The 27,707-nt window shown below is 32.1% G+C and overlaps 2 protein-coding genes across 2 annotated transcripts in view; both read left to right on the top strand.

Annotated features, from left to right (window-relative positions):
- The window catches only part of LOC143257845 (apicoplast pyruvate carrier 1-like), a 43,140-nt gene extending 26,340 nt beyond the window's left edge, over positions 1-16,800 (top strand). The window contains exons 3-7 of the mRNA XM_076516876.1: positions 10,419-10,686; positions 13,918-14,044; positions 14,636-14,763; positions 15,889-16,015; positions 16,795-16,800. Of these exons, the coding sequence (XP_076372991.1) occupies positions 10,427-10,686; positions 13,918-14,044; positions 14,636-14,763; positions 15,889-16,015; positions 16,795-16,800 (648 nt within the window). The 5' untranslated portion in view covers positions 10,419-10,426. The remainder of the gene's footprint in view (positions 1-10,418; positions 10,687-13,917; positions 14,045-14,635; positions 14,764-15,888; positions 16,016-16,794) is intronic.
- Positions 16,801-16,875: 75 nt separating this feature from the next.
- On the top strand, positions 16,876-25,110 carry LOC143257844 (apicoplast pyruvate carrier 1-like). Its single transcript, XM_076516875.1, has 4 exons — positions 16,876-17,275; positions 17,573-17,695; positions 18,805-18,999; positions 24,952-25,110. The coding sequence occupies exons 1-4, from the start codon at positions 16,922-16,924 to the stop codon at positions 25,108-25,110; spliced, it is 831 nt and encodes a 276-aa protein (XP_076372990.1). The 5' UTR covers positions 16,876-16,921.
- The last annotated feature ends 2,597 nt before the right edge of the window (positions 25,111-27,707 follow it).

Below are 27,707 nucleotides of genomic sequence, written 5' to 3'. Positions count from 1 at the left end.
AAACACACATACACACACATAGTGTGTGCGAGAGGCACTCAAACGTCTTGTGAGTCTCAGAAAGTGCGATAGCATTCTCCATGGAGGAATTCAATGAAAAGAAATGGCCGGACCTATTGGAATAATACAAAAACTCAAAGAAAACTGACACGACAACAACCACTATAACACTGAAATAAAGAGCCATTTCTTGAGTGGTACTCACTTTCTATTTTATCTATCCAGAAATTTAGTTTAATGTACATTTCATCTTGGATCATTGTGGAGAAGCTGTTTGTTTTTACTCTAAGTTGTAGGATTGCGTCAAAAGACCAGGGTAAACTTTGAGAAGATCTGGAAATAAAAACAATGGAGGACAGTTACTTAATGACTGTACTGCTGTATCCTGAGACGTTGACCAGCATAACAGAGGACAAAAGTTTGTTCTTACATTTGTTTCTTACATTGACAAATTATCTTGTAACTTTATTTCATAAGACAATTCTGAGACGAATGACTTTAATTTACATAAAACTGTGTAAAATCGTTCATTAACAGTTAATTGTATGATGTTCCATTTCTCATGTTTCTGTTACTTATTGATTATCCAAGCAGAGATAATTTTACTCTGTAAGAAATATTTACGTGTGTTGACAAATTAATAGAGGGCAAAACAAGCAAAATCTATAGACGTGTGAAAAGTTAGGATACTCTATGAAAGCCTGTGTATTTTTGTAACATTTTTGGATATTTAGATATTTAATCTCAATTTCAACAATACTGAGAGATTATAGGAATATAACTAAACAATTAAAATTGAAGACAAGACTTTTTAAGATCTATTGTAAAGGTAATTCTACAAAAATGCATATTCTAACTGAGAAAAATGTTAGGACACCCGACCTCCTAATAGCTAGTGTTACACCCTTTGATTGAATTAACTGCAGTGAGACGCTTCTTGTAGCCATCTACTAGTCTCTGACATCAGTCTGAAGAAAGTTTGCCCCACTCCTCAACGCAGAATTCTTTCAGCTGTGAGATGTTTGAAAGATTTCTTGCATGTACAGCCCGTTTCAAGTCACCCCACAGCATCTCAATGGGATTAAGATCTGGGCTTTGACTATGCCATTCCTGGACTCCCAATTTTTTAGTTTTCAGCCAGTTACTGGTAGATTTACTGGTATTTTTGGGTCATTGTCGTGTTGCAGGGTCCAGTTTAGCTTCAGCTTTAACTTTCGTACAGATGTTCTCTTATGATCCTCAAGCACCCTCTGATACACAGTAGAATTCATGTTGGATTCTATGATTGTGAGCTGTCCAAGGTCCCGCTGCAGTAAAGCAGCCCCAAACCATGACACTTCCACCTCCATGCTTCACAGTTGGTGTAAGGTTCTTTTCCTGGAATGCTCTATTTGGTTTACGCCAAACACATCCTCTGTTCTGGTGTCAAAATATTTCAAAGTCCTAGTCTTTGTCTCCATTCTCTCTGGGAAACTTCAGTCTGGCCTTGATGTTTCTCTTAGAGACTAAAGATTTCCTTTTTGCACACCTCCCATGCAAGTTAAACTTGTGCAGTCTCTTTCTGATTTTAGAGGCATGCACTTTCACCTCAACAGTAGCCAGAGCCTGCTCTTGGTCCCGTGATGACATATAGGATGTTTGGAGACCTCTTTTAGCATCTTGCGGTCTGTTCTCGGGACTTGTTTGGATGACCAGACCTGGGCATGTTGGCAGTTGTTTTGAAAGCCCTCCACTTGTTAATTATTTTCCAGACAGTAGAATGGCTGATTTCAAAATATTTTGGGATCTTTTTAAATCCCTTACCAGACTTATTTGCTGCTACAATTTTCTTTCTGAAGGCCTCAGACAGCTCTTCTGCTCTCACCATGGTGCTCACTCTTACTTCAATAGTTAGGAGTGCACCAAACTAAATGTCTGAGGTTTAAATAGAGCAAGCCTCATTCAAAATGCTGAGTAACGATCTTCTAATCATGTGCACCTGATGTGATACAGCTGTGTGTGAATTGAGCCATTTCAAGTTGGAATAAATGTTGGGGTGTCCTAACTTTTTCTTCAGTTAGAATATGCATTTTTGTAGAATTACCTTTACAGAATATCTCGAAAAGTCTTTTCTTCATTTTTAATTGTTTAATTATAATCCTATAATCTCTCATTATTGTTACATTTGAAATTAAATATCTATATATCCAAAAATGTTACGAAAATACACAGGCTTTCATCGGGTGTCCTAACTTTTTTACATGACTGTATTTGGTTTACAACAAAAACCCAACGATTGAAAAGCTAATAGACAATGCTTCGAAATTAATAAACATGTTTTCACCTGCTTTAATAAACATTTCCATCTGTAGTTTCAATAAATTTTCTCCTAAGCCAAAATATAATTTGAGTTGTATTGTAAAGTTGATTTTTTGACATCCACGAAAACCTTTAATGATATTATTCTAGTAATAATATGTTCAGTAATGAATTTCTGGACAATATGTACAGATGATTAGTTTTATTGTATTTGAAGCTTAACAATCTAATTTGACAAGTCTTGTTTAATGAATTATGTTAGTATTACAAGAATGAATTGTTACAAACATTGATTTGTGATTCTATGTTATGACATTAAACAGCTTCATTTCCCCATGTGGTTTAATGCTTTACAATACCGTTCTGCAGTGTGGTAGCTAAAACATTACTTGACAACTTTCAACAAGTTATATTTAACATTCCAAGTACCATTAACTTTATAAATGAGCAATGTATGACATATAGCTCTAAAACTATTGTGCCAACTGGAAAGTGTTTCATTGGCTTATGAAATATTTCCATAAAAAAAGCAATTAAAATCTAAGAACTTTATTTATCTATATTCATAATTCTAGACTTTTCGTGCTTCTTTCTAAGGACTTTAACTTAAATAACGTAAATATTTTTTTTTCTTTTTACGCTCTACAAAAGCTAAGAATCTAGACTCTTCATACAAGATATTCTAAATATTTATACCAAGAAAAAAATTATTGAAGATGAAATAAAATTAGGTAAGAGAAAGTTGAAATTAACTTTGAAGCTAACCCTGAAGCCACTGTTCTAGTCATAAGGCTTTTGTTATTGGGAAACCACTGTGAGAAAATTTTACCATTTATTTCATAACGTACAGTTTTTTAATACACAAAAATAATGTTTTATCATTTATAAGCTTGAAGGTGTATAAACTGTATAATATGTGGTTATTAGTAGCAAAGGTAGAAATTTGTATAATCAAACTCATCCTTACATCACAGTTGTATATAAAATACACAAACAAATGAAAAAAAAACTCATCTATACATCAATAATACCTGTACCTATATTAGAAAATAAGTAATAACTATACCACAATTATATGTGTTTGTAGAAGTATAGTTTAGTTCTAAAACTAAGAGAAGTTTTCACAGAATTAAATACTTATGACATAAAATGTAATTTAAATTTCGGAAGATTATATTTAAATATAAATATACTTGTGTACATAAGTAAGTCTAACACAGTATAACATTAGAGAGAGGACAGTTTTTCATGTTTATCTATATACTGAAACTTCTCTCTTTGTTTTTATCAAAGTGCAATGACATGTTTTAGTTGTGAAAATAAGATAGTGAAACAATATTTTTTTTAATTATTAGAAATGGAAGTTAAATACTCAACAGAGATATAAGTATCATCAAACGTCTTCCCGTACGTGATTACATGTACAATGCTCCAAGATAGCTCAACTCTGTTAGATGTACCAGAGGAATTGGTTAAGCTAAATGGTAACACGGAAAAATAAAAATGTATTATTTTATTTGCTGAGTTGCACTTGCCAATATCCATTGTTAAATATATATATATATATATTTTCCAGATAGAAGGTCTACAATAGAATAAATTCATAACAAAGTGAAAGCATCCTTCTTTCTGACTTAAATCGTGATAGTTCATACAAAGACTTGTGGATCAATTTTCTTCTCCTTCACAAGTACAATAAGTGATGGTCACGAACTAGTGCTTCTTTCAGTTGCTCCTTGTTTCTAGTTCATCAGCCTATTCATTCAGACAATGTTTCACAGGTCACCTGCTGTTTTGCTCTCAGAGTAGATGATGAATTTAATCTAACATATACACTGCTGGCTAAAATCTTAAGGCCAATGAACATAAAGAAAAAATATGCATTTTGCATTGTCAGACTCAACCACTTATTTGAATAGAGTTTCGAAAGATGAAAATAAGAAAAGAGAAAATAAAAAGAAATTAGCATGTAACAGGAAAAATGTAAACACTTTTAAATTTGTCTAAATACTAGCTGGTCAAATGTTTAAAATTATGCCGAAAGGAAGCATAAATTGGTAAACAGGTAACGAAATTAAGTTGAGCAGGAGGATTTGACGGGTTGTCCGGCAAGTCACCAGCCGATCGTCGAACCAGATTAAGGCCCTTATGGTCGCAGAATAGAGCTCAATAACAATAAGACGGCATCTACGAGAGAAAGGCTTTATAAACCGTAAACGTTTTCAAAGGCCACGCCTCTTTCCACACCACGAAACAACTCGGTTAATCTTTGCTGAGAAGCACCAAAATTGGAACGTAAAAAAGTGGACGAAGGTTTTGTTCTCTGATGATAAAACATTTAACCTGGATGGTCAAGATGGCTTCCAACGTTACTGGAACGATAAAGATAACCCACCGGAGACATTTTCTACACGACACAGTTGAGGAAGTTCCGTCATTACTGGAGTGCTTTCTCCTTCCACGGAACAATAGAGTTTCAGGTTACACAGGGCGTCAAACAGCAGCCGGTTATATTGAGATATTGGAGAGAGCATTCTTATTGACTGAAGTCCCTCACTTGTGTGGAAATGAATGGATCTTTCAACAGGACAACGCTGCAATCCACAATGACCGGAAGACAAAGGACTTTTTTCATGGCCAATAACGTGATTCTTTTGGACCATCCAGCGTGTTCGCCTGAACTGAATCCCATTGAAAATGTTTGGAGGTGAATGGCAAGGAAAGTCTATAGAAATAGACGTCAATTCCAAACAGTGCGTGTTCTTCGTGAAGCCATCTTCACCTCTTGAAATAACATTCCAGCAAACCTTCTGCAAACGCTTATATCGACCATGCCAATGCGAATGTTTAAAGTTATTCGCAATGATGGCCATGCAATTCACTACTGAGATCTGTTGTTGGGCGTTTTCTACCCTATTTGGGAGTTTTTTTTTATATGGTCTTAAATTTTTGACCTTCTAGTCTTTAGGCTGTTCACATTTTCCCTATTAAATGCTAAAAAAAATTTTTTTTTATTTTTAGTGTACCTTTTTTTATTTTCGTCTTTCGAAGCTCTACTCAAATAAGTGGTTGAGTCAAACAACGAAAAATACATATTTTTTTTTATGTTCATTGGCCTTAAGATTTTGGCAAGCAATGTATATTATCCAATATTTCAATTATACTTATTCACTTTATTATAACAATATTTAATAAATGAATAATTTGCTGTTTCTTCATTAATTTTTCTTTAAAATTTCCTAAAAGATTGTTGTATCTTTTGATTGTATTGATTGTGTAATCAATAATTACAATTACTGCATAATTTTTACTCAGTACTGTGCCCGACAAAGAATCAATTATTCAAACTGTCAGTCAGTTTAAAATAATTTTCCAAATAAATAATCCATTTATATTTAATTTATGGTATTTACAGCAACAATTGAAATGTACGACATTTCATTCTACGCTAATGTCTAATAATTATTTTAAATAATTCGTTATGTAACATTTCGACACTAACACATAATGTTGAGGCAGTGTAAATTGATATTTAATGATGTTTTAAATTACTGTTTGTTAAAGTCACTGAAACTATTCTAATACATAACAAATTTATGTAGCACCAATAATAGGTTTATTTTATGACATTTATTTTTATTACATTGAAGTTCAATATCATAACAATTATATACAAAACAAACCAAATATATAAATTATTTTGTGGAACACCAATCACCAAGTTGGATTACCCTTTCTTCAAATAAAAAATTGTGCCATATATTATTTTACAAACTTCTTCTTACTAAAAAGAGACGCACGATATATACTACCAGGTTTTGGTTTCATTTTATTTTCAAATTTATCCTTCATTCTCAGTCATTTGATCAAAGAGGTCTGTTGTCTTTAATCGTTTTTAGTTAGTTTGTTTATTTTTTGAATTTCGCGCAAAGCTGCTCGAGGGCTATCTACTATAGCCGTCCCTAATTTAGCAGTGTAAGACTAGAGGGAAGGCAGCTAGTCATCACCACCCACCACCAACTATTTAGCAACTTTTTTTACCAACGAATAGTGGGATTGACCGTCACTTATAACGCCCCAACGGCTAAAAGGGCGAGTATGTTTGGTGCGACTTGGATTCCAACGCACGACCCTAGGATTGCGAGTCGAACGCTTTAACACGCTTGTCCATGCCGGACCGAAATCATTTTTAGTGCTCATTTTTTATTACAGAAGCAGAAGTTAATAATATATTTTTTAATTTTGCTTAAATATCGATTTATTTATCATGGTATTGATATAACATCTTATAAAGTCATTTTATTTTATCAAATTCAGAATAAGAGAATCTGTATTTTTCCAAATGAAAGTTAGTTTGACTCTTCTTGATTAAGTTCCACATTTACTATTTATGATATCTTCTAAAATTTAAAAACTACATAAACAAGTAAAATAAATGAGATTTATCTGTAAAATACAACGAATTATGAACTTGAATGGTTACAGAGTTAGTTGTTTCCAGATGATGTTGATAAACTTGTTCACACGTTCAGACACATTAATCTACAACAGTCTAGTTTTAATTTAATATTAACAAACTATTAATCACCTTTATTCGTTAAGTGATGTTTTGCAACTGACGTAAATATTTTGAAAAAATAACTGATTAACATGTTTTAAATTTTCTTTCTAAAAGTGAGTGGAAAATTTAACATTATGAACACTGAGTATTTAAACTAATGAGTTTAAGAAAGCATCAGATTCACTTTTTACTAATGATCAATACTCACAAAGAATTAACAATAATGAGCGTAAAAAGAACGTTTAATTATAAATCAAGTAAATAATTTTCGATTATTTCAAAACAAATATTTTTTTCACATGGGTTTCGAAGCTCTTACCGTAACGTGAATTATCTTTCATGGTCACGTTATGGATAGATAATGAAATGTATAAAAATAATCAGTTACAAATATGATTTTGTGATTTTCTTATATTAAACTCATTTTTCGTAACAGACTACTAATCTATTTTTACTATATGTTGTAAATTTCAGACGTAAGTATTGAAATATATTTTAATAAAACTTCAAACTAGCTTAACATAGTTGTGAAAAATACTTCTTAGTTTATAAAATACGAACCTCTACATATTTAACTTTTTATTTTACAATAAATTACGGTTTATAAATAGTAGTTTATATTAAATAATAGAAATCTCCATTTATAGTTGATATCGATATTTCTTTGTTCATTATTTATTTGTTTAAAATTAAGCACAAAACTACACAACGGGCTAATTGTGCTCTGCCTACTATGGGTATCGAAACCCAGTTTTTAGTTGTGCCACTACAGGGATTTATTCATGATAACCCGATGTAATATCATTAATATATGTTTATCAAATCAACTATTTAACAAGCATACTGAAAGATATGTTAACAAAACTTCAATATTTACTAATATCTTGAAGTATGACTTACAATTCAATGTAATAACACCTGTGGTATACACTTGTTCTAGCATGTTATTAGTCAAATAGAATAAATCTCTATAAATAAAATATAAGAGAAATTTTCCAAAATAATTAAAGTTTCTTCATTTTATTAAGAATACAAACCATACTATTTCCTTGAGATCCATAACTTAACTGACAACCCCCAGTAGTGCTAAATATTAGATCTTGACACTCACATTCTCTGTCTACTACAGTTTAAAACTGTATATTTATATATTTACAATATATGTAAATAAAGGTTTGTAAAGTATCATACTCAATCAAACAGTGGGAAATGTTTTCAAAAGGTGCAAAAATGCGATCATCATCTCCGAACAAATCATCTTCTTAAGTGTCTCTTTATTTTGCGAATAGAGATTTGTTTTATTTGAGCGTTCATATTTTAAGTATTTAAATATTCTCCAACAGAAAAAAGGAACACTCTAATAAGTGACGCCATTTTTCTACCTGTACATATACACGTACACGCACAAACAGACCAACTATTTTGTAATAATAAGAATTTGAGTAAAAGCTATTTCTACTGTCTCAGAGCATTAACTGTATTGCTTAGGTTTGGTTCGTTATGTAATGATTAAAGTTTACTTCATAAAATATGTTCTGACTTTTTTAATGCAAAATAAAGAAATAATACCGGATTCTGTAAGTAGACATTTTTGTTATATTTATAGCAGTGGTGGGAAGTAATTAAGAACAGTGAGAGATCAGGACTTACAAATTTTATCTTTTGAACTCGTATGATGAACTTTTTCACTTAACTATATACACAAAGTTAATAAATATCTCCTGTTCATAATAATTCAGTATATAACTAATGAAATTTTATATTTCTTAGTCACTGCTTTACTGTTTGGCGTTTTCTCATCTTATCAGTTGAATAATTTTTTTTTTATATAATAACTGGATTGTTGTTTAGACGTGATGTTGCTTTTACTAGAATGTATAATGTTTCACCTTTTAAGCCATCTTTTAAATTCATGCTTTCAGTAATCTTATTTGTTGTAATTAATTCGAACCGAGCCCATTATTTCAATGGGTCCCAAAATGTTTCACTTTGAGGCTCCCTTGATGTGGATAAACATATTTGAGACCCCAGTCTATAAAAATGGTATAAATGTTATTTATCAATTTTTAAGAAATAATTACTAATGAACTTTAATGACATCTACAAATTACTTTTTTATTTACTTGTGTGTTTAGAATTCTATTGAAACAAAACAACCAAAGATTTGTTTGTGTCTCATATTGAATATTTTAATAATTGAATAAAAATCACAAAAGTTTAAATATTTCGTTCTGGTAACCATACCTACCTCATTTCACCACTGTTTCTAACACATTTATGAAACTTTTAGGTACTTAAGTGTGAGCATAATCAGTCAGCCTTTTCTCGAGTCTCATGATCTAATAACGTTGTTGTCTCTCCCCCACCTTTAGCATTGTGATTGAAAGAAGTACCTTATTAAAACAATAACATTTCCTTTAGACATAATGTATCATTTATTTAACTCAACATAATATATAAATCTGCTTATTGTTAATTGAGAATTTAAACTAATTCAAAATTTTGGTTTAACGCCGATTTTTGGCGGTCACTTAGAAAAGGCTTCACGACTCCGACTTTGAAAAACAATTTATTATTTTATCACGTTTCAGTTAAGAAAGCCCTGATCTTAGCCTATTGCTATCACATTGTATATTTTATTATAATATCTACAAAATTCTGTCTTTCGTTTTCCCTGTAAAGTCTAAATTTCATTTTTAATCGTACTGCATATTGGAAAACGTATTTAAAGCTACGGGCATAAAATAGCAACAGTTCATCATTTTCATGCCTTATGCAGATTATCTGTTAATACTAAACTTTTGACTCGTTAACTATTTACACATACTAAAATAACCAGATATATCATGTTTTATCTCACTTCTTCTCATGCGATATTATGCTACAACCACGCCATCTGTTGTCTCGCCCATAGTTATAACAAAGTTCTACAAGACAAATTGAAGTAAACCTTACGCAACTTGTCTTGAACAATCTATCTTCAGACTTTCTAATTGCGTGTTGCCTTTTGTTTCTGGATCAGTTGACATCCTATGTATACTGCTGTATGATATATTTTTTTTAAATTCTATGGGGAACAATTCGAAATATTGTCCTGTGATTCTACGTCCTGTAACAACCATAGTAGATATGGTATATATACTGCTCACATATATGATCAAACACCACAACAATAGCGTACCAAAAAGTTACGAAAAGGTAATAAAACTTGTGTATAATATATCAAAGAACAAAATTCACAATGCAAACACCTAGATTTATCATGTTATTTATGAGAAAAGTTTACAATTTAAAATTAACTGATGTTGGAGATAAAACATTTATGAGAAATATTTAAAGTAATTTTACGTTTTGTGTTATTTGGGTTTTGACATTGAAATAACTATATCTCATACATCATGTTTGCTCTTCCTTTGATTCCGATAATTAACTGTTGGCTAGACATTTTACGTTTACAATACTGTTATGATTGGATAAATTGTGTGTAATCTAGATTGTCATAGGTATTATTACTTATCTACGTAGGTTAAAATTATAAAATATTATTCGTATGTAAAAGGCAGTAGAATGGAAGTTCGTCCCGTTGTATCAGTTACTGGATGTTTCCTGATTTATCTGGCAATCGGCACAATGTTTACGTTTGGAAACCTTACTCCTTACTTAACTTCTTACCTGAGAGCAAGAACCGACAAGGACACAACATATGAAGAAACTAGCTGGATTTTCTTTACTTTTATCTCTACATGTTCTTTGCTTTATTTTGGAGGCAAACTGGGTTTTCTCATTGGACGTCGTTGGAGCATGATTATTGGTTCCGTTATTTTCTGGTAAGATGTACAGTTATATGTATATAGAATTAATAATAATCACTAACAAAAGAAATTTAAATAAGACTATTAATTTTATGAATGTAAACAATTATAATACACAATGACAACACATATGTAAAGAGTCAAAGTAGTGTTTGTATTGATATACAGTCGCCATTTGAGACTTTTTCTTAACTGAACAAAGAGGACACGTTTTTACTTAAGTCTGTGGTTCGCTACAAGCTATTGAGTTTTTATGAAGTTATTTAGAAATATATCGTCATTGTTTATTTAGTTTACATATCATAGTATCTGGGTATATAAATATAATTCTATACACTATTTTTCTAGTTTAAATATATTAATGTCAGTTTGTCTATGAAAATATAATCTAATACGCCATTTTTTAGGTATGGTTTGAGATAACAAATTATACTTTTATTGTGTTGTTGTTTTGTTTACCGTTCATTTATTATTCATTCTATCGTCTCGTCAGACTATAAAGTTTAGTTATATTAAATTTGTGGTTTACCTTCAAGCTAGAACACGTTTAATTTCAGTATCCATGTATGTATATACGAGGGCTGTTAAAAAAATACGCGGACTGTTTGAATTGCGCGACTCCAGTTGGTTCCAGGGTTCGCACAGATCAGCTGATTACGACGCCATTTCCCGATTACAGATATCTTCATTTGTGTATTAGCTACGCGGTTTTAAGTGAAGTGCGATATTTTCGTTTGACGGATTTCAGAATGAATGACCTGAAGGAGCAACGACTTACTGTGAAATTTCGTGTTAAACTTGGAAAATCTGCGACTGAAACTTTTGCTATGCTTAACACGGCTTACGGTGATGTTGCTATGAAGCGTACGGCATGTTTCAAGTGACATGAACGTTTTAAAGATAGTCGACAGTCCATTGAAGATGATGAGCGTCCTGGACGTCCTTCCACGTCACCTGACGACCCACACGTCGATAAAATCAACACCCTGGTGCGGGCAAGTCGACGTCTGACTGTCAGGGAGCTTGCTGAAGAGTGTGGGATATCAGTTGGATCTTGTTACGAGATTTTGACCGAAAAAATTGAAGATGCACCGCGTTGCTGCAAAATTCAGCCCTCAGAACTCGTGAGTTTTTGGCCAAACACTCGCTCACTGTTCTTCCCTCCCCCCTACTCACCTGACCTTGCTCCTTGCGATTTTTTCTTGTTCCCCAAACTCAAAAGACCCTTGAAAGGAAGAATATTTGAGATGATTCCCGAGATTAAGGCAAATGCGACGAAGGAGCTGGAGGACATTACAAAAGAAGCGTACCAGGACTGTTTCAACAAGTGAAAACACCGTTGGGATAAGTGTGTGTGTTGGGGAGGAGAGTACTTTGAAGGGGTCCCAGACCTGTAACTTCTAAATAAAGTACATTTTGTTTTATGACGTCAGTCCGCGTATTTTTTGAACAGGCCTCGTACTATGAAACTAACACAAGCTTCCCTAGCATTGTGGGACTGGCATGGCCAAGTGGGTTAAGGCGTTCGACTCGTAATCCGAGGGTCGCAGGTTCGAATCCCTGTCGCACCAAACATGCTCGACCTTTCAGCCGTGGAGGCGTTATAATGTGACGGTCAGTCTCACTATTCGTTGGTAAAAGAGTAGCCCAAGAGTTGCCGGTGGGTGGTGATGACTAGCTACCTTCCCTCTAGTCTTACACTGCTAAATTAGAGACGGCAAGCGCAGATAGCCCTCGAGTAGCTTTGCGCGAAATTCAAAATAAAAAACCATGCCTACAATTTAAAGTAGTAAACACACAAGATATGGTTAAAATATGTTATTGCTGATCGTTGCTAGATGTTGTTCTAATCTTGAAGTTGTTTCAATTCATATTTTTTTTGGAATTAGGTTTTTTTTCTTCTTTAACATTTTCTTGCTTCTGATATTTATACCAATGATTGTTATTCTTGATATGTTTATTTTATATTGTTTATTACCGTTACTATGAGGTTCTGGCGAGACGTATGTTTATTAGCTATGGGATACATTTTATATTCGAACTGTTTTTACAGTTTAATTTTGAATTGCTGCTCAAAGTTTGATACGTTTGTTTTTATTTCGACATTTTGTTTCAGCGACTGTTTGTTTTAGTAAATTACAACGTTAGTTAGATGTGTGTAAATATAATGTTATACGCCGTTATTTACATAGGTTTGTATTCAAAACACGGCTGGTTTGAGCATTAAAACTTTAATTAAAGTTCAGAACAATATTTCAACCAACAGGTCTTAGGTCATCTTAAGGCTAACAAATTATTTCACAAATAGTACATTTTCGTTTACTACAGTATGGCAACAAAAGCTGCAGAAAGCAGTTGTTATAAATCTTCAAAAATCTACAAGTCATGACCATTTAGTAGCTGCAAGTACAAAAGTTAACACTTAAGCCAGATTATCCAGATCATGCAGCTTTTAAGTGGTTTGTAAATTTTCACTTTTCAGAAAGCTAAATTGTTCATTAATGAGGAGAGAAATAACCAAAAACATTAATTTAAAAAACAAACTTGTCGTTACATGTAATAGACTTTTGGAATTATACTTCCCAAAATAGTCTAAAACAACAAACACAACGACTGAAGATGTTACAACATCTTCACTCAAGGTGAGAAAAAACAAAAAGGATAATGGTGATATTAAAATATCAGGGATGTTGGTACTGAGTAACAAGATTAATGATAGTGATGCTTTAAGTTGAGAACAAAGATGGTCGTAAAGTACAGATAAAGCAACAACGATAATTATGATGTTTTAGAAGGAAATATAAAACGATGGTGTTGGGTTGGTGGATTTGTTTGTTTGTTTTGGATTTCAAGCAAAACTACACGAGGGCTATCTGCACTAGCCGTCTCTAACTTAGCAGTCAGAAACTAGAGAGAAGGCAGCTAGTCATCATCAACCACCGCCAACTCTTGGGCTACCAAAGAATAGTTGGATTGACCGTCACATAATAACGCCCTCACTGCTGAAAATGCGAGCATGTTTGGTGCGACTGGGATTGAAACCCGCGATCTGGGTTGGTGGAAGAAATATCAAAGTTATAAAATACAACATTAGAAGGAGTGATGTTGCCGTTTCAGTTTTTATCTTTTTTGTATTCTTAATATATATTATGTTAATGTGATTTAACGTAACTTTCATAGTTTTTGTTCTCAAGGTAATGACGTATGTATTCATTCTATAAGACAATAAACATTTTAATCTGTTAGCTTTGGAATAGCAGTGACGTACTGGTGTGTACAACACAGTCTGGTAGCTACTATAATATCTTATGGAGTGATTAACACTTTTGGTTTTATCTGTTGCGTTGGTCACCCTATTGTTACTGCTATGGAGGTGAGTACAATTGTTTTTAAAGCATTTTGTTATAGAAATATACTTAGGAATAATATAACAAAGCCAATTTTGAATAATTTAATTCTCCATTTATCTGAAAAAAGTATTATTTGACTATTTTATTTTATCAAATAAAACTGCACATAACAACACAAGTTATAGTACATGGATAATGTGATAAAATGTTATCGTTTAGTATTTACTCTCTCTTTTAGGTATAATGCATCTATATTCACACAGGTCTAAATTCTTGTTCGATACATATTTTTCATTTTTCAAATTCGACAAAAAGTTGTAGTTGTTGGATCCTACTGTACATATTCACACTTTTATTAGCGTTCAAGCAATTACTCCGCTAGAGAACTAGATACAAGTAATACTATAGTGTTTTATTTTTCTTTACCTCTAAACTTTGTATAATTCATATTCATCTATGATATTTTGGGTGTGTTTGTTGATATAAATACAGAATTTCTAACTAATGACCACACAATATATAGTTCATTTAATTTACTTCCAAATAAATGCTGTAACATTTAGTTTGTATGCTTTAAACGCAAGTCACTCCATAAATTACCAAATCTTTCACAGTGGTTTCCCACCAGCAAAGGCCTTGTGACTGGAATAGTGACTTCAGGGTTAGCTTTAACTCCTTTATTCATGAATAGTGTACAGACACTCTTTGTGAATCCTAGTAATCTCCAACCTGCTTCTGATGGGTAAGTCACAAGTTTCTGTAAACTTACGTGAAGTTTTCTGAATGAAAATAATCACAACTAGTTTTAACTTTTAGTACGTTATTTTACCCTTTATTCAAAGTTCTTGCTAAAGGAGTTATTCATGTTATTGGTGACAATTGCTTAGAATATCACGGAACAAGATAATATATATTTTATTGTCAAATGTAAGCTACACAATCTTGTATATTATCGTTTGCCGTCAGTGTTAATTATTTTAGAGTTAAATAAAGTAACAGTTTTACCTAACCTAAGTAAGTTAGAGTCCTTGGAAAGCACCATTTAAGACATAAAGTAATGTTTTTAAATAAATAAATATTTCCTAACCTCAAGAAAACCTTTTCAAGTGTTTATAATAGCTTTATATGGTTACACATTATTTATTGTTCCTTTATTAAATTTGGAAATGTTAAATGTTGAAATTTGTTAAAAAATGTTTCAGCTAATAAAATGGTGCAAGGTATTCTTAATACACAAGTATAAAGAACCGAAGCAAGCATCTCCAATGTGCTTATCAAATTTCTTGTTTGTTTCATTGTTTCAGAAGCTGGTTTCTAGCGTTTTACGTTCGCATAAGTATGGTTGTCCCACTATGGCATGCACCCAACGACACAGTGATATGTCCACGGACATACAACGTTAGAAACTGAGTTTTCATACATTTGAGGGACAGAATACATATAGCCCGTTGTGTATATTTGTGCTTATCTACAAACAAACCCATTTTGAAAAAGAGATTGTACATTTTGTCAATATGCACAACACGCGAGATCAGTACATTATTATTTGTTACAATAGAATATTTACGTTACTAAAGTTAAAGTCTGTAGAAAGAATCACAAACACATTAAAAATCAAGGTTGTAAATGAATACAATTTTTAACATTTCCCAACCGAAAATAAAAGCTCAAACTACTTGAATATTTTAAAGTTATTTTACACTGTGTTGGCCAAAAATGTTTAGAGTATCCTGGAGGAAGAGAGAAGAAGAGTGTAACCCAGTTTTTGCGGGACACAACTAATGTTGTTCAGCATTGTCAATGTAGTATTAATTTAATTAATAAAACAGTTTACAATTTACGTTCAATATTTCAATATTTTTTTCAGGTTTTTTAACAACAGCGAAATTTTAGAAAGTGTTCCTGTTTTGTTTCTGATAATGGCAACTATTAATGGTGTAATTTTACTGATTGGACTGCTTATGTACCAAGAATTACCACGAGACTTAAATCAGGTTAGAAAAAGTTGATTAAACTATATTTATCAATGAAACTTCACACTACAAAGTAAATTAACGTCATATAATCTGAATAGGCTCAACTTATTTTCTAATGGCAGTTTTCGTTGAAGCAAATAGAGATTATTTTAGTTTGAATAGTTAGATTTGTGCTGAAACTTACCAAATAATTAAGCCGAAAAACCTGCTTAGCCCGGAAAGTTCACACGGTCCTGTGCGATTCCGTCTTAGACAGATTTTATTGTATTAACACTTGATCTTTTAATCTCAACTGGGAGACATATCGGTTATATAATGGCTACAAAACTAGATCACTGATAAACATATAAACATGAATAACCTGGAACATATTTAACTGTTCTTTATACCAAAGGTGGCAGTAGAAGTATTTTTGTCGTTTCTATTGCACTTGTTCATCTGTGATATATTGGGTGTGTTTGTTTATATAAATACCGAATTTATAACTAATCACTGCACAATATATAGTTCATTTAATTTACTAACAACTCACAACTCTTCTCAATACCTTTTGGAAAGAGCGTAAGAGATTTTTAAATAGTTATAAGCACCGCTGGTCTATATGTTCCAGATACGTTTTATTAATGAAACTTGTTTTTATTTGTTTCTTCTCTAGTATTTTGAGTAATTTTATTAACAAGTATAGTGTTACTTTATTGTTCAGTAGAAATGTCGACATTTTTTTATACACACTTAAAGATTAAGAGTTATTAATAAACAGAAACATTGATGAAATTTCAACATTTTCATCTAAATAGGTTTAACCTGGGCTTAATGGAGTTTTGATGCATGTTTAAGAAATTTCTTGCTTAAAATAACTTTTCAGTCAGACAATAAAAGGAATCTGAGAAGCTGATATATCTACTTTCCATTATATTACATTTCATGTTTCTATACATAGAAACATCTGTATTCATATTTTTAACACAGGAAGAAACAATATTCAGTGAACTAACTAATGTGTACGAAACGTCAAGACAATCGTGTAGTAATGAATTGAATGAACCAATTCGAAAAAATGTCGATCGTGGAACAGTAATAAATAACAAAAAGTTATGTGCATCATTTGAAGAAACTTCAGCCAACGTGAACGTTCATGACGAACAACCGTACAATAATGGTGAAGTTAAAGTTAATGTGTCACCAAAGGCCGCCCTGAAAATGAAAGAATTTTACCTTTTATCGATAGTTTATATCTGCTCAGATTATCCATTCCTGTTTGTCAATGTTTTTTATAAGGTAAGTTTAGAAGCTTTATATGAGTTTATATTTTTGAGATATTGAATGCTTAAACTATAGAAACTACGATTTCGATAAAAAGTTAAATATTATTCTCATCACAAAATACTCTGAATAACGAATGAAACCAATATTATATGTAAGGAAACTTTGAGTGGAATGTTCAAATCTAGCAAAAAAATAAGAACCTGTAGTTTCAAGCTAAGTACCAACACCAAGACTGTATCGTGAAACTTTCTCCGTAGTGGTGAAAAATAGTTCTTTTATCTTCACAAATGCTTTCTTACTGTTTTACAGACATATGGACAGACGTTTATTCTAGACGACACGTTCCTATCTACCATTGGTTCTGTAGCTGGAGCAGTTCATGCCCTCAGTCGAGTGATTGTGGGCTTAATTCATGACAAATTATCATATAAGGTGAGAATATGTAAAGCGCCGTGATTTGTGCTGTTATTAATAATTGCTAAAATAATATTTATTATATCAAATGTATAGTCTCAAAGACTCAGATATTAACTAAAGGACCTGGTATTATGAAATTCAAATCTTAAACTCTAGTATGGTAACATGATATTCTAGTTTTTTTCTTTGCACTTAAAGCGAAAGTAGATTTCTGTAATAGTACTCAGAGATATGTAAACAATTAAAATAAAGTAAAATTTAGAAATTCACTGTTTTGCGTAATTGTTACAATATAACGTTCAGAGAATGATTACACTGCACAACAAAATTTTTGCTTCTTGAACACTGTTGGGTGTTCCTTATAGATTTTTGGCTGCTGATCACGAAAATTACATCCAGATATGCCCATCACGTACCATTTCATCGAAATCTTCAGTTTCATCAGGACATTGCTACAATGGAAAAACGACATCAGGGCAACTGGAATCCATCATTGCTTGCTGACTACTCTTGGACACTGCAACGTAATGCACCGGACATTGAATACAAAAGAAAAGCAGGAGCAAAACATTTTTAATAATGTTGAACTTAATATCGAATTAGAAACATAAACGCAATTAAATACGTTATTGCCGGTAAATAGTTAACTGTCTATTTCTCAGAATTTCTACGTGATGAAGCAAAACCAAAACTAAATTTGTGCATACTTACCAGGTAACTGTCACATTCAGCAAAAACTTTTCAAAAAATTGTTGTGCAGTGAAATATCTGAACAATTTCAAATTGCGTATTTATTTTTCCCACTGAAATAAAATAAAACAAAGTTAAAACAAAAACTCGATAGAATAAGATTCGCGTAAACTAAGCCTCCCCCGCTAGTACAGCGGTATGTCACCGGATTTACAACGGTAAAATCACGAGTTCGATTTACCTCGGAAGGCTCAGAAGACAGCCCAATGTGATTTTGCTATAAGAAAACACACAGACACACGTAAACAAAAATATTTGTTTGGAATACATATTATAAAATCTTTCAATGTTTATCTAGCTGTTGTTTCATGTACTTTGTTGTATCTTTTCACATAGAGTTATCATATATTATGTGTATGTCTATAAAATCTTAGTTAACGTGTCTTCTCTTGCTGGGAATAAAGACAATATTGCTTTTTACTTTGGTGGTGACACCTTATGGAGGAGAAGTGATGTACATGATCTGGATTTGTGGGCTCTTTGCTACATTTCCTCTTTCTTCTGTTTGTATTCCGACTGCTATCGCTGAAGTTTTCGGAACAAAACACAACGCTGAAATTTTTGGAATGGTACTTTTTACATCAGTAAGTGTAGAGCAAGGATTACCAATATGTTACGAAAAACACCAAATAATTGATTTTTATATTACCTCATTTTAACTTAACAAATATCTAAGTAAATGTTTCTCTAAAACAATGATTCCTTTATATAGACAAATGTGTTTAAACGTTAACCTTTTTAGTGACAGCTTACTCACATTAAAGAAATTATCTATATATGTATTTTAAATTTAGAAATATCAGAACTAGCATTGATACTTTGCTGCAATACATAATCCGCTAGAGTTTTATCTAATAATTCATAACATGTTATTCCAGACAGCTTGTTCCTTTCTCTGGCCTTTGGTTATCAATCATATTACTTCTTTAGGATGGTTTACCACATTTTGTATGACAGCAACTATTTCATTTATAGGTAAGAGAGGAGAAAATTAAGTGTTGTTATTCAAGTACAAGTAGTTCTCGATTTACGCGATAGTTACTTTCCAAGAACTGTTTGCGTAAATCAAACTACAGTAAAACTTTTCTAAACCGGAAACTGTAAAGGGCGGAAACCTGTACAAGCCGAAAATACAAAATTTTGCAGCATTATCTTAAGATTTTTCCCGGGTCGGCATGGCCAGATGGGTTAAGGTGTTCGACTCGTAATTCGAAGGTCGCACCAAACATGCTCGCCCTTTCAGCCGCGATAAAAGAGTAGCCCCAGAGTTGGTGGCTGGTGGTGATGACTAGCTGTCTTTCCTTTTGTCTTACACTGCTAAGCTAGGGATGGCTAGAACAGATAGCCCTTGAGTAACTTTGTGCGAAATTAAACAAAAACAAACTTAAGATTTCTCTTATAAAAGACCTTCGATATGGCAGAACACTGCAAAATGCAGATGGAAAAGTAACTTTCACCTATGTCATCTATCAATAAATAGGATTAGAACCTGAGTAAGGCGAAAAAAAAACGTTTTTGATTATAAATATTAATAAATTCTTTAAAAAGTTGATTGTTATGACGATTCTAGTGAAATCCACACTCTTGTTGAGAAGATTTATGCAGATAATTCTGTGAACGTTGTTAAGAATGTTTCAACAGAAGCTGATAAAAATTATGTAAAATCTACAATAGAATCGCAAGATTGTAACAAAATGGAAAAGACTGTGAAGAAATAAAAATTCCTACTTCATCATAAGTGTTAAATTATATTAACACTATCAAATTGTATGCAAAAATGAAGGGGGAAAATGACTTCATGAAGAGGTCGTAGAATTGTCGTGTTTTTTTTTTTACCGCATGAGAAAGCCCATTAAAAAAAGAAACAACTGAAATTGGACACATTTTGTCGAAATAAATTTGACTAAGATTTCGTGTACTCATGTATATTTTAAAGGGTTTTTTTGTTCTTATTCTAATAAATGTAGCATAAAGAGTATAATAAAACTTTATTCACAAACGTCTTACTTCTCTTGAGTCGAGCAAGTATAACTTTCCGCACAAAAAAATATATATAATTAAGGGAATGCATGTTCACTGTCTAAGCCTGAAAACCTGCTTAAGCCGGAAATTTTATTCGATCCTGTGCGATTCCTCCTTAGACAGGTTTTACTGTATTTCCCCTAGAGTATAAACGATGCGAGCAATCCCAGTGGGAATGCCTTAATATATTGTAGGAGTGCCGCCTATGCTCACGTTTTTAACATAATATATCTACAGGAAACATTAACTCTGTTGCGAAGCATGATAAACTGATTTTAAGGAGTTTGTGTATGACTAAACGGACCATGCGCCATAATTTTATCATTGTAACGTCGCTTTATCTATCATGCATTGCATTTTCGCGGATGTTATCGTAATAAAGCGTCCGCATCAGCTAAATCATCAAGAACGCGGTAAGTGCTTCTATGTGTTCCGTTACAATACACAAATCGTTCAAAAAACGCATTAATCAAAATTCGCAAGCACGTAAATCGAGAAATGATGTTATTCCATCGATCACGTTAATCCAAAAGCGCTTAGAACGAAGTATAGTAGATCGATAACTACCTGTAATAAGAAGTTTTCTTATTTTCTGTATTTCAACATCTTGGTTTCTTTTACATTTTATGATTTGTTTCTCTATTACATTTTTTATGTATGTCACTGAATACAAAACCGTGTAAATGAAACGACACATTATTTCGCACTTTTCTGGTAAAGTAACGTTATATACCTCATGATTCAATATCTTCTTGTAAAAAATCATACATACCTCTAATGGGAAAGAGAAAAACTTGTATTTATCTGATTTTATTTTAACATTTCAATCAAGGCTGTTATCATTAACACAAATAAAACTGAATAAATGTCTCAGTCATCAATTATAGATCTAAGTTGTTTTTATAATCTTTAAAACTGTCGAAATCTGAAACATTTGAGAGCAAGAAAAACCTTTATGTTATTTGTATCCCATTTTGATCAATGACACCAGATATTAATTAAAATACGCCGTCGGTAATTTGTATGCTGAAATATTGTTATAAACACTTCATCTTAAAAATACCTAAAGGAACAAAAAAGCCAAAAGTTGTATTTAAAATTATACTGAGTCTAATTTGGTCTTCTCATAAAAATTACAATTATCAAAACATGTTTGTTATTTAAGGAATTCATATTTGTGTATCAACATATATTGACTTGAGATTGATAGATTCTGTTTAATATACATTATTCATATCACATAAAATACAAAATTGTTGTGTTAATTAACATCCATTATATGATTTTGTAAAGATAAATGATTTTATATGTCATTTAAATATATATATTTTCCTTTTTTCATAGGGATACTTGTCACTATACTTTTCCCTGAAACTCAACCTTCATAGGCTTCAAAACATCAAGTAGTTTCGATAGAGACGAAGAAAGTAATGTTTACGAAGTTGTTGAATGTCAGAAGTCCGTTTCTTAACATTTTATACAGGATCATTTCTCAGTAAATGATATGTGAAATATATAGAATTGATGTAAATAACTTATGAATGTGAATTATTTAAACGACACTGCTTTATAATGCTAGCAAATTAATATGAATATCAAAACATTAAAATCCATAAGAGAAAATTACATCAATTCACAATATTTCTCAATACCTTTTTTACTGAAGTAGCGATGTTCAGTTTTATAAGTTTGATATAGGAACTATCTCGTATTCTGTCACACAACGTTGATTTAAACAAAGGAAATGACGGAAATGCTAATGTTGAAAATATTAAAAGATTAAAATTGGGTGAAATTAATATCTTCTTTTTGGCACATTATGTATAACCTTGTCTATGTATATATTTATATTATATAAGAGTACTAAAAATATAATAAATAAAAGAATACAGGGTGGAGGATGAGAGATACACCAAACACTTAAGTTAGGTTTCATACAGTACTAATTAATATCTTGTAGTTATGTTCCTACATTGTATTGAAGGCTTGAATACTAAAATGAAGGGCATTAAGTAATCTGTGAATAAATCCCTGACCATACAAGCTACCTAACGAAACTCAAACCTGATATTTTGAATTGAATTTAGTTAAACATATTCGAATATCAGGAGAAACTAATGTTCTGTAACCGTGATTTACTTACTTGGTAAATTTTGTGATACCATATAAAGTCAATAAAAGTTAATGTACCACATTTAACAACTATTTTATAAACCACCATTCTTTTAAGTTTACTACTTAAATTTATCTTCAGATATATCACACGCTATATCTTAACATCTTCAACAGATATGAAACTTTTGTGCTTCTCTAAAACTCACTATTGTTGTTGTCATTTTTAGTTTTCTGTTTACAATATTCTTAATTTTGTAAATGCCATAAGTTGAAGAATTATTGTAAACTTTATAATATAATTTGTTTATACGAATGGAATATTTAGAGAAAAAATATTAGTATAGTATTTTCTCAAATAAATCATTAAGATAAGTGATATTATTTCAATTTCTTACTTTATTTCTATATCCTATCGTTTCATTACTAAGTAATATTCTCCATTATTCCATAACCGATTAAGTTACATCCACATATTGTAACCATAATTGTTAAAACATTTTCACTAGTTAAATATGATTTATCTCAAGAAAATGTTTAAAAGAACATTTTATTTATTTATTCTGAAACAACAATTTTATTCACTTTAACCAAAATAGTTTAAAGGAAATATTATTATCCATGTTTCAACAACAAGTTTAATGTACTTTGATATGAAGTATAATAATCCAATTTTTGTTGTTGAGCAGCACAGCACACATTTGACACCAGAAATCTCTTTGTTTTAGTGTGTAGAAAACGTAAAACACGAAACGATATGTTTTTGGTCTAGAACTTACCTATATCTTGTAACTCATTATTTAACGATCAGGAAATTCTCTTTGAGATAAACTTCATTCATTGATAAAAGACAAAATGTCAAAACTTCCTTGAAGAATATCATTTATATTACTACTGCTAAAACATTAATACTGAAGAAAAACATCTGGTGTTTCCAAAGAGTTGTTATTATTAAAAGTAACTTAATAGCAATCTTTCTTTTGTATTATAAATAGTTGTACAATGAGGGCATTTATAAACCAACGTTATGGGAATGATTTTTAGAGATATAACCAATAGGCTATTTCATGATAAATATTAGAAAACGTTAAGACTGAAGAATTGAATGATATAGTTTAGAAAACAGTGAATAGATGAGAACTGCACTTGATTAAAGCTTATCAAAGGACCTGAAGATTCACCAGAAGAACGTATTTTTGACAAAAAACAGTGAGGACAAATACATCTTAGGTTTACGTTACTTTTATCATTTAGAATGTTTCCTGTCGCCACAAGGAAAACACATTTTTTTCAGGATTATTCATTAAAATTATTTAAAAAAAACATTAAAATTTCCCAATAACCTGACCTGTAGCCTTCTGTAATATTTTTTTTTCCTTTTATGACATGCACTCATACAACCTATACGAAGTCAAATTGTACTAAAATAATAATGGAACAGAGGTGAAGAAAATCAAGTAAAAGTTGAATTGAAGGTTACGTGTAAGTAAGAAGTGATGGCACTAGATATATTTTAGTATATGCAAACATCTGTAAAAATACTTACAAAAACGATTTTTTTTGGCACTGACAATGAAGGGTGGAATTATACAAAACCGATATAACTTTGTGACATGGGGTAAATCTAATGATAGTTTGGGATTCATATTAATCTGTTAGTGTTTTAAACAGAATGTCTTGCTAAATGATTCACATGAATAAGTTAGTTTCACCAGTTTTGCATACACTATTGCTAAAATATTAAGGTCAATGAACATAAAGAAAAAAATATGCATTTTGCGTTGTTAGACTCAACCACTTATTTAAGTAGAGATTCGAAAGATGTAAATAAAAGTTTAAAAAATTATCATTTAACAGAGAAAATATGAACACTATGAAATTAGCCTACAGTTACGACAGAAAGTGTTCGTACCCCTTCGTGGTGAATAGTTTTTTCCTCATAACTTAAAAATTATCACGATTAGTATAATGAAAGTTTAGTATATTATAGATATTATGCTAACACACTTCTACTTAAATTTTTATGTAAATTTATCGAAAATAAACAGTTTATAAACAAATAACCAACCATAGGAGGGGTAGAAAGTGTTTGTTCGTCTACTTTAATGGTCAGTTGTGTAGCCTTTCAGGTGAATTACTTGGCCCAATCTCTTCTCACAGCTCTCCATAATCGGTTGACAGTACTCGACTGATATTTTCTTGCATTTTTATTTATAGAAGGCCTCCATATCTTGCAAGTTTTTTCTGATTACGCTGATGAACCCTGGTCTTCAACTCATGCCAAACGTTTTCAATTGGGTTGAGATCGGATGACTACGATGGCTACTCCAGAACGCTTATATGGTTCCTCTGTAACCAGTATTGCACATATTTCGATGTGTGTTTAGGGTTATTGTCGTGATGGAAGATACAAAACACCCAAGTCGCAAGTTCCGAGCATCATTCTTGATATAAGTGCCTGCTATATCAACCTACTCTTCATTTTTCATGATTCCATTGACACGGTGAAGGCTGCATACATCAGAAAAGCTGAAGAAACCCTATAGCATGATCAAGCAATCTTCGTGTTTAACTGTAGGGACGGTGTTCTTTGAAAGATTTCGTTCCCCCTCTTAAGGAAAATATAGAGAACATAATTGTGGCCGAAAAGCTCGATTTTAGTCTCGTCTGACCAAAGAACACTCTTCCAATAGGTAAAGGGTTTATCTACATGCTTTATTGCATACCTCAATCTTGCTTCAAAATGAACAGGCATTAAATATTGAGTTCTACGAAGACGGCATGCTTTGAACCCAGAATAACGTAACATGTTTGTAACTGTAGAGGTGCTTACTTTAACCCCAGTTTCTCTTACCAGTTTATGTATGTCATAATGTGTTAAACGATGGTTCCTACTAACTTATCTGAGAAACTTCCTCTTGGTTGTCTCTGGAATTTTAGTGGGGCGTCCGGAACAAGGGAGGATAGCAGTTGATCCTGTAAGCTTAAACTTCGTAATTATGCTTTGAAAAGTAGATTTCGGCAAATTAAGTTGTGTAGCAATACCGCAAAGAGACACACGAGACTTGTATTTTACAATAATTCGTTTTGTTAAGTCACTAAACAGTTGTTTCCTGTTCCTGTTTCCAATGCAGTTTATTCTCCAAACTAACAATTTTTTTTATGAGAATATGAGCTTGTTCACACTTTCTGAAATGTACTATCACTTTCTGCTCCTCCTATTTTTGGTTATTTGTTTATAAACAGTTTATTTGTGGTTTAATTTACATACAAATTTATGTAGATATGTGTTATTATAATATGTATAATACATTTTGCTTTTATTAGCTTAATCTTGATACTTTTTGTTATGATCAAACAACTACTAGGGACACAGGCGTACGAACACTTTCTGTCGTAACTGTAAATACTAGCTGGTCAAAAGTTTAATACCACACTGAAACAAAGCATTAATCGGTAAAGAGGTAACGAAATTTAGTCATTTTTGTTCAAGCATTAGCGTTTTCAACATTTCTCATTGACATCTCCTGTGGAACTTCAGGAAAAACATGGTAAAGGCTAAAAAGTGGACATAGTTTGAACGAGGCAGAATTGTCAAGCTGCAAAGGATTGGGCGTAGTAAAACTGCTATTGCAAATTTCTTAAAAGACTCTGAGGGATACGGAACGAGAATTTCAAGTGGTCGGCCCAAGAAAATTTCGCCGGCGTTAAGCAGGAGGATTCGACAGGTTATTCGGCAACACACCAGCCGATCGTCGAACTAGATTAATGCTACTACGGACGCAGAATGCAACTCAAGAAGAATGAGACGGCATCTGCGAGAGAAAGGCTTTAACAACCGTAAACATCTTCAAACGCCACGCCTCCTTCCACACTGGCTACATTGGCATTTTGGAGAGAGCACCATTATTGACTGAAGGCCCTTGCTTGTGTGGAAATGAATGGATTTTTCAACAGGACAACGCTGCAGTCCACAATGCCCGCAGGACAAAGGATATTTCATGGCGAATAACGTGACCTTTTTGGACTATCCAGCGTGTTCGCCAGAACTTAACCCCGTTGAAAATGTTTGGGGATAGATAGCAAGGGAAGTCTACAGAAATGGACATCATTTCCAAACAGTGCATGATCTTCGTGAAGCCATCTTCACCACTTGGAATAACATTCCTGCCAGCGTTGGCATTTCCTCTCCTGATTAGAACTTTTTTTTGGTATGGTCTTAAACTTTTCACCAGCTAATATTTAGACTAATTTCATAGTGTTCACATTTTCCCTACTAAACACTAAAAAAGTTCTATTTTTATTTTCCTCTTTCTTATTGTTATCTTCCGAAGCTCTACTCAAATAAGTGGTTAAGTCTAATAACGTAAAAAGCATATTTTTTCTTCATGTTTATTGGCCTTAAGATTTTGGCCAGCAGTGTATTTGTGAAATTCCTTTGCAAACAAATTAAGTTACAAACAAATAATTATTGTGTGAATAAAAGATCTTTCAAATAGCTGCATATAATATAACTTCCTAGTATTTTATTTCTTCAGTATTCATTAATAAAGGATTTAATTCCTTGTAATCTGTATAAATAGATAACAATGGTGAATTTATTATGTATAAGGTTCGCAATTAATAACTTAAAAAGCTTGATTTGTGACATACTACACTCAAATAACTTAGGGATGGTACCTATACCCTCACAAATTAACTTACCAGCAGAATTTCTGACTAGCTGGTGGAATAATGAAAAATTTAAATAAATAATTGAATCGACGAAATGAATTATCACATTATCAGTCCTAACTGACACTGACCTTAATAACTCCCTGATAACTCATTTATTTCTCATCGATTAACTTCTTCACTAATTTTGTTATTTATATCGAAGTCTGGAAACAGTTAGATACATAACGTTCATAAATGCCTCACAGTGGCTCAATGGCATTGTCTTGGAACTTATACAGTTAGAAACCATGTTACGTTACCCATAATGATCCCAGATAGCCCTTTGTTTAGCTTTGTGCATAATAACAGAACAAAAGAAAGTTCATGAAATTTCTAAGTATTGTGTCATTAGCTCTGTACTAAACACATATCTGAAATAAAACATTAAAAATATAGTTTACAAGAATACCAAAATGATGAATTTCTT

The sequence above is a fragment of the Tachypleus tridentatus genome, chromosome 7, assembly GCF_004210375.1.
Source record: "Tachypleus tridentatus isolate NWPU-2018 chromosome 7, ASM421037v1, whole genome shotgun sequence".
NCBI lineage: Eukaryota > Metazoa > Arthropoda > Merostomata > Xiphosura > Limulidae > Tachypleus > Tachypleus tridentatus.
This window is presented reverse-complemented; position numbering and strand designations above follow the sequence as displayed.